The 8163-nt window shown below is 37.6% G+C and overlaps 1 protein-coding gene and 1 long non-coding RNA gene across 2 annotated transcripts; both read right to left on the reverse strand.

Moving 5' to 3' along the window:
* Positions 1 to 733: 733 nt before the first annotated feature.
* On the reverse strand, positions 734 to 2663 carry LOC113295873 (110 kDa U5 small nuclear ribonucleoprotein component CLO-like). The gene is made up of 7 exons (XM_026544202.1): positions 2493 to 2663; positions 2341 to 2401; positions 2037 to 2221; positions 1795 to 1905; positions 1407 to 1468; positions 843 to 1245; positions 734 to 753 (listed from the first exon to the last, which is right to left on the reverse strand). Exons 1-6 carry the CDS (start codon positions 2661 to 2663, stop codon positions 1110 to 1112), a joined length of 726 nt encoding a protein of 241 aa, XP_026399987.1. The 3' UTR covers positions 734 to 753; positions 843 to 1109.
* A 43-nt stretch (positions 2664 to 2706) lies between these two features.
* LOC113293770 lies at positions 2707 to 3669 on the reverse strand. Its single transcript, XR_003332548.1, has 3 exons — positions 3286 to 3669; positions 2881 to 2970; positions 2707 to 2771 (listed from the first exon to the last, which is right to left on the reverse strand). It is a non-coding gene; the product is annotated as an uncharacterized LOC113293770 (long non-coding RNA).
* Positions 3670 to 8163: the final 4494 nt, after the last annotated feature.

Consider the following 8163-nt stretch of genomic DNA (forward strand, 5'->3'; position numbering starts at 1 on the left):
CAGGGGTTAAAAACAAATTCATCAAAAAAGAATAGTAGGAGTGGATAACAAACCATTAGCTCCATGCCATATGTCATGCCCATCTTCTCTTCTTTCACATTTAGCTTGCACACTTGAAAAAATTGTCACCTGTAAACACATAGACAACAAAAAATGGATTTCAAAGTATTAGCTGATCAGACGCAAAATCTATAGTAAAAAATTTCGAATCGGGAGTATAAATATTTCTTTTTACCTCATCTTATTCCGTTTAAACCCAGAAAACTGGGAAAGGTTGCTCTTGAATGCCTGGAAATATTGGATGAAAATTCAACATTATATATATTTTATGTATTTCAAACCTATAATCGAACAAATCTCAAACGCAAAACAAAAGAAGTAGCAAACTAGATAAGAACCTATATGCATGCCCAAAGTCGTGCTAAAAGATATTTATGATGGATAATAATAGTAGTCGTTGGTACCTAAAAATCAAAACATGCAATCATTTTTTATATGAAAGTGCATACAGTTCTGCACAAACTGATGTGGGGTCGTAGTTATAGCCCTAACTGCTGCTATAGTAACTGAAAAGAGGAAAAAAAAAGTATCCAGTCAGCACACTAAGGAGCACATCTCACAATAGAGAATACTGACCTGACGAAATTAGATATAAGCTGGCGTACCAGTCTGAGGAACATCAGCCATAACATGACGACGTCGATAAGACAACACCGTATAGATGGCAGATACACAACCTATTGGGGTCTGTATCTGAAAAAGTACAAGTAGTGCATAAATGGTTAAAGAAAGGATTTTATAAAGAAAATGTTCAAAATGATCGATAGGATTTCAACATTAACTTATATTCTGGCTTTTGTTTTTCTTTGGAAAGTTCACAAAATTTTTCGACGAAACATTCCACCGAAGAGGACTCCACCACCGTCTCTCAGAATGAAACAACAATATGTGCTACCTGCACACCACCAACGAGACGATTCAAGAACGCAATCACAAGAAAATCAGAGACCAATTATATACAAGTAAAATAAAAAGACAAAGAAAATCAAGGACAGAGATGAGCATTATCTCTTCAGTGTAGGAATGACACTTGCGCGTTCTTGTTGGTATCATGGACCTGGTGTCTGTTGCAAATTGTACCCATCGATCCCTTCTATCACAGTTGATAGGATATGAGTTATACTAGTGATAATACCAGAAGCACCCAGTAGTCCCCAGATAATCTCGATATACTCAACAATACTCCTTCAAAAACGTTCAGATCAGCTAAGCGAACTTAGTATCTCATGAACAGGTTCAAACACCAATTAACTTGAGCACATAAAGAGAAAGTTATGCACAATCATCATATAAGAAGTCAGATACCATTAACATTAACTCGAAAAGTGTTCTTAACAAAGATTTACCTTTCATGTAGTTGTGGTCTCTTTTCCTCCGCAAAAGAATCTACTGCAAAGTGAAGTATTATCTGCATAGATCATTATAAGTTTAGACTGACATGTACACCTCACAATAACAAGGTAATTAACTATGTAGTATCATGTAGAAAATCAAATAGGAAATTGAGTTAAGCAAAGTACTGGAACAAATAATAAACATGTTAGTGGGAAGTAGTGTTCTTTCTGTTGGTGCTGGTAACACCATGCAACTACAGTCAATGTCTTGGACAAACAGCCTCAGAATTGGAATGGTCTTTATGAGATGTCAAATGAATGGCTTAATCTCGACTGAACTTTTTGAATCTCAACCAGTGCAGTTGATTTATATCATGAGAAGTAGAGTTTTATAACCGACCTTTATGATATAAGCTGGCGTACCAGGTTGAGGAACATTAGTCGTAACATGACCACGTCGATGAGAAAACACTGTATAGATGGCAGATACACAACCTATTGGGGTCTGTATCTGAAAAAGTACAACAAGTAGCGCAAAAATGGTTAAACAAAGGATTATATAAAGAAAAGGTTCAAAATGATCGATCGGATTTCAACAATTTTGTTTTTCTTTGGGAAGTTCATAAAATAACTAACAGTTACCTCAACATAGTATACAGGTTCCATAAGACGTGGAATAGCCATGAGGAAAGCTGAATATGTAACCCGTCGAGCAGTTGGACTAATCTGACCAGTACCTCGATATATGGGTTCAGGAGCAACCTTAGCATCAACAATCTTGAACTTCATATTTCTGATAGGTTCGTCACAGAGAGGTCCCTCACGTGCTCCCCATTGGAACATGTAGATAAAATCATCCAGATTAATATAATGAGAAATGAAAAAGGTTAGTCCTGAAGGAAACTTGGTGAAATTTATTTTATCCTTGAACTATGGAATTATTTACAGCATTCAACAAGTTTTATCAGCTCCACCGGAAGGCAATCATCTAAGAGCATGTTGGGTCCCTACAGAAATAATTTTAATTACAAAACATATTAATAAAAGTCAGAATATCTGAAAATAGCATAAATTTTGGATATAGATAGTAAACCTTACGGTCATATCCTCTTCATCATCTGGTGAATAACCTTCTCCCGGCACAATCTGTCCAGTCTGAATCTCACCACTGTAAAATTTACAGAGAACATCAACGAGATTGCAATCTGATTTAGAGTAGAGTTTGTTCACATTAACCATTAGAGGTCCAGATGGATCACAACTCTCCATTGATTGAAAACCGATGAATCTCGAGGTTCACTATATATATGCTCTACTTTCCTTGCTGCAGCTTCTTTGGCAGAAGGGATGTGTTGAACTAGCATATCAGTAAAACCCCTGGCAGATCCAAAAACTGAGTTACAAACCAGTCTCAGCAAAGGCTTAACATACAAGATGACTCCCAAAAACTGAGTTACAAACCAGTCTCAGCAAAGGCTTAACATACAAGATGACTCGATGTAGCAGCATATGCTTCTTCACTATCCTCGTTTCCCTCAACTCACCCATTATCATTACGAATCCAATCCTGTCCTGCCTGCAGATTTAGTAAAATCCATTACATAGTTAACAACAAAAAAAAACACCTTTCCATAGTTTCAAATCTTAAACAAAGAACAATACCCACATAAAACATAAAATCAAAGTAAATACAGATTTTTCTCATTCAAAAAACCATAGAGATATCAAATATGACCAAAGCTGAAATCAAATAAAACCCATGCTTTATGACTCCATCAAATACATCAAACAAAAGGAAAATTTGCAAAATCTTTACAGAATCAAGCAATAACAGCAAAATAAAATCAAGTAATGATAACAAAAAAAAAGTAAAAAAAAATTAGGTTTATACCTGGTGAAGTCTTCTTCTTGTACTTTCAGCTATATCGAATATGAGATGAGGGTTTGCTTCAATTTCGGGAGAATAATCAACTGTATCTAGGGTTACAAAAATTAGGGGATGTTAAAGGATTATGGTTCTAATTCTGAGATGGGTTTTGATTCAAAGATGCAGTTATGATTAGTTTTTGAAATCGATGGTGAGAGGTGTTTGCATATGAACAAGTAAACTAAAATTTGATGAGAGTTTGCTTTTGGTTTTAGGAACAAATAACCTAAATCTAGGGTTACAAAAGAGGGGTTTTCTTTTAGATCGTATACATGGGTTTTAATTTGGAGAAGAGGTTGGGATTAGTCTTTGATTGTGATAGCAAAGGTTGGATCTGTAGGATTTTCAGAGCTGGGTCGAAAAGGAAGAGAAGAAGCAGAACGAGTTTGTGGTGATACTCATTTCTAGTACTTCAGAGACAAATAAAAATAATAATATTAATTCTAAAACTCTTCGAAAATAACGGAATTTAGCTTAACCGCAGGATTGCAACCTATATCAACGGTGTATGAAATATACGCAATTACTAAAAGTTAAATTATAAATAAAGCAACGGAATTCCTATTGTGCAACGTATATTTTTGTTGCTCCATCTGCAACAATTATATCCGTTGTTAACCGAAAAACCCCGGCGTTGCAAAAACCAGGATATGGTGTAGTGACTTCCTCAACACATCCTTCCTATCAGTGTTGAGACGTGCAAATTCCTCAACACGTTTTCCTCTTAGTGTTGAGACGTTCAAATTCCTCAACACTCAATACTGTGTTGCCAGGCATACTGCCTAAACACATCCTTCCTCTTAGTGTTGAGACGTGCAAATTCCTCAAAACTCACTACTGTGTTGCCAGGAATACTGCCTCAACACATCCTTCCTCAACACATCCTTCCTCTTAGTGTTGAGACGTGCAAATTCCTCAACACTCATTGCTGTGTTGCCAGGCATACTACCTCAACACATCCTTCCTATTAGTGTTGAGACGTGCAAATTTATCAACACTCACTACTGTGTTGCCAGGCTTACTGGCCTCTTAGTGTTGAGACGTGCAAATTCCTCAATACTCATTATTGTGTTGTCAGGCATACTGCCTCAACACGTTTTCCTCTTAGTGTTGAGACGTTCAAATTCCTCAACACTCACTACTGTGTTTCCAGGCATACTTCCTCAACACATCCTTCCTCTTAGTGTTCAGACGTGCAAATTCCTCAACACGATTTCCTCTTAATGTTGAGACGTGCAAATTCCTCAACACTCACTACTGTGTTGCAGGCATACTGCCTCAACACATCATTTCTCTTAGTGTTGAGGCGTGAAAATTCCTCAACACTTACTATTGTCTTGTCAGGCATACTGCCTCAACACGATTTTCTCTTAGTGTTGAGACATGCAAATTCCTCAACACCCACTATTGTGTTACCAGGCACACTGCCTCAACACATCCTTCCTCTTAGTGTTAAGCTGTGCAAATTCCCCAACACTCACTATTGTGTTGTCATGCATACTGCCTCAACACGATTTCCTCTTAGTGTTGAGACGTGCAAATTCCTCAACGCTCACTACTGTGTTTCCAGGCATACTGCTTCAACACATCCTTCCTCTTAGTGTTGAGACGTTCAAATTCCTCAATACTCACTACTGTGTTGCCAGGAATACTGCCTCAACACATCCTTCCTCTTAGTGTTGAGACGTTCAAATTCTTCAACACTTATTACTGTGTTGCCAGGCATACTGCCTCAACACATCCTTCCGCTTAGTGTTGAGACGTGCAAATTCCTCAGCACTTAATAGTGTATTGGCAGGTGTAGATGGGGCAAAACGAGTTGCTGGTTTTTAAGGAATTGAGGAGACGACCGTTCGGAGGAAACTTCTTGAACCGAGCGAACTGTCTAACCTCACACAGATGCACTGCAAGAGGGAATGCTTTTAATTCGAGAGATCAATCTGTAAGACTCTGGCCTAAACCAAGACAATGGCCGTTCCAGAGTCAATTCGGTCACAAGAGAGGATGGGTCGATCTGTAGGAGGGAAGTTGAGAAATATGTGATATTGATGGTGATCGAAACCGTAGGTGTGTTGTGTATTCTGCGTGAAAAAATAAGATAAGTTCTGATTGATTGAATTTGCTCTATTGAGAGTAACTGTTCAGACGATGAGTTTTTGTTCCCTGAAAAATTGTTTGTTCGACGAAAGAGTGTCTGGTCGACGAAAGAATGTCTTGTTTTTCAATCATGATTCAGAAACTTATTTATATTGCTAGAATTGTAAACACCTTGATCCCATGAAGTGTGAAAGTTGCTGGAGTCAAAGAGTGGGGAAGTGGAAATCGTGTTAAAACCAGTTGCTCATTGTGCGGAGATTTGGTTGATTTTCCATCCACTACTTTGCTAACTCCTCCAACTGATTGCACGACTTGCTCACATTCTCATCGTGTGTATGAACACACGTGTCGTAGACCTCCAGAGCAAAACCCTAGTTAATATCCCCCCATGTAACACGATTGATGTCTCGTGGTTTTAATTAGTCAGTTGCTGACTTGATGAGACGATGAGTCTTTGTATTGCTGAGTTGAACAAATGTTCTGGGACTCATGAATTGAACGTGTCTGTTGAGACAGAGGTATAATTATCGAATAAATGTTGAGAGTTGAGGTGAACAAATATTGTTCACTTGATGAATTGTTGAATATTGGTAGTTGAACCAATATTCCTTAGTCTGAGCAAATATTGCTCATTTGAGCGAATGTTGCTCGTCTGATGAATTATTGGTAACAGGACCAAATAAAATATTAATTTAAAATACTGGCAACTGAACCGAGTATTAAAATGTTGATCACGGGATCAATGTAAAATTATTAGTGTTTGAATCTTCTCAGAATTATGTTTTGCAGAGCTTTGGATTCGAAACCCTAATTTTGATCAATTGCTGATCAATTGATGATTTATTGAAAATCAACCACGGAGTGAAGGAGGGACCGACTACATGGGATGATGGATCGACCATGTATCGCCCAAATGCTCGAGTGAGCTAATACCAAAGTCTCTTGAAGACCAGTTGGTGAAAAGATAATTAAATGTTGGTTTAATCATTCATTAAAATAATGTTCGTCTGAACCTTAGGTGATAAAACCTAATAAATTATAAAGAGATGAAGGACCGATCAAGGGGTCATGAAACCGGCCCTGGTTGGTCACGGGACCGACTGACAATCGTTTTATGAAATTCCAAATTGTTTGGAAGAGTTTGAACCTAATGTGAACAAATTAGGTCAAATGATGAAAAAGTGTGGGACCGGCCTCTTGCAAGCCAAAGAACCAACCTTGGTCGGTCAAGTTAATATGCTCATGACACCAAAGTGATCGTGCCACAGTCCTGAGAATTTTGATGTTTTCTGGCGTGCATTTGAGCATTCATTTGAGAAAATATGAAGAAACCAAGGTTTTTGCTCAAACTGAGGAAACTTCATATGATGAAGGAAATAATAATAATAAAATAAGGAATCATGAAGTGTGGGACCGGTTATGGCCAAGGCATGGCCGGACGACCAATAAGCCTGGTCCTATGGCACTTTTTTCTAATTTTATATTATTTTCATGATTTTAGGGAAATATCATGAAATCAAGGAATTTGTTGAAACTAAGGAGTTTCCTTGAAGTGAAGGAGTTTCCATGAGATGAAGGAAATAATAATAATAATAAAATAAAGGGCATGTGGGACCGGCCATGGCTATGGCATGGTCGGCCGACTAGTGGCCCGGTCCAGTGAGTCTTCCCTAATTTTATATTATTTTCATGAATTGAAGGAAATATCATGAAATTAAGGGATTTCATGGGATGAAGGAAATAATAATAATAAAATAATAATGAATGAAAGGTGTGGGACCGGCCACAACTAGGGCATGACCGGTCGGCTAGTGATCTTGGTCCCGCGACACCTTTCCTAGTTTTTATTATTTCCTTGATACGGAGGAAACACCATGAAATTGAGGAGTTTCCTTAAAATGAAGGATATTTGTTCAAATGAAGGGATTTTCATGAGATGGAGGAAAAATAATAAAATATGATAAAATATGATAAAATAAATAATTAGGCGTAGGACTGACCACAGCATGACTGGCCGGACGGTGGGCCCAATCCCCTAGTGCCTTAGCTTAATATTTTTTTATTATTATTTTTCTTCATATTTTGTGTAGGTTCATCGTTCCTTCGTATTTTTGAATGCTCGTTCGTGCATTCAGGTGCTCGTTAGTGCATTATTGCTGAATACACTTGCACCATTTTGGTCGGGGCTTACTCGATAGCGGCTCAGATGCCCGTACGTTGAATATTTATCACTAACCCATGGAATTATGCTGGGAACAACCATGAATTGAAGTAATGAAATATTATGAAGAACGTAGAATATTTTCTAAGGATTCAGTTAACGAATCTAATGATTTAGAAATAATTAATAGATGACTCTATACTAGCACCATCGTCTAGGAGCATTAATTATTCAAGAATTGAGCGATATGAGCTTGTTGAAGCTTCATATTTCTTTTATATAGTCAGGGAAAACATTGTTACATCCTGAAGATGTTATTGCTCTATACTAGCAGGCAAGCTGTCTAGGAGCCGTCCAATCGTTAAGATTCTATATGCATGTCTTTTATATAGTAAGGGAAAACATTGTTACATCCTGAAGACGTTATGCTCTATACTAGCAGGCGAGTTGTCTAGGAGCCGTCCAATCGTTCGATTCTATATAAAAGTGATTACTGAAATTGCTCAATATTCATGAGATATGTCGTTGCCTCAGTTGAGAGACTGCATATTCATGTATGCTCTGAGAGACAATAAACTCAGTGA

Source organism: Papaver somniferum, chromosome 7 (assembly GCF_003573695.1).
Source record: "Papaver somniferum cultivar HN1 chromosome 7, ASM357369v1, whole genome shotgun sequence".
Taxonomy (NCBI): domain Eukaryota; kingdom Viridiplantae; phylum Streptophyta; class Magnoliopsida; order Ranunculales; family Papaveraceae; genus Papaver; species Papaver somniferum.

Bases quoted from the DNA above. Each gene is read 5' to 3' on its own strand.
- LOC113295873 (XM_026544202.1), bottom strand. From the start codon at position 2,663: ATGGAGAGTTGTGATCCATCTGGACCTCTAATGGTTAATGTGAACAAA. The intron at 2,222-2,340 runs GTAAATAATTCC...TCCAATGGGGAG, and splicing joins GATAAAACTTGTTGAATGCT to CACGTGAGGGACCTCTCTGT. The intron at 1,906-2,036 runs GTAACTGTTAGT...GTACTTTTTCAG, and splicing joins AACCTGTATACTATGTTGAG to ATACAGACCCCAATAGGTTG.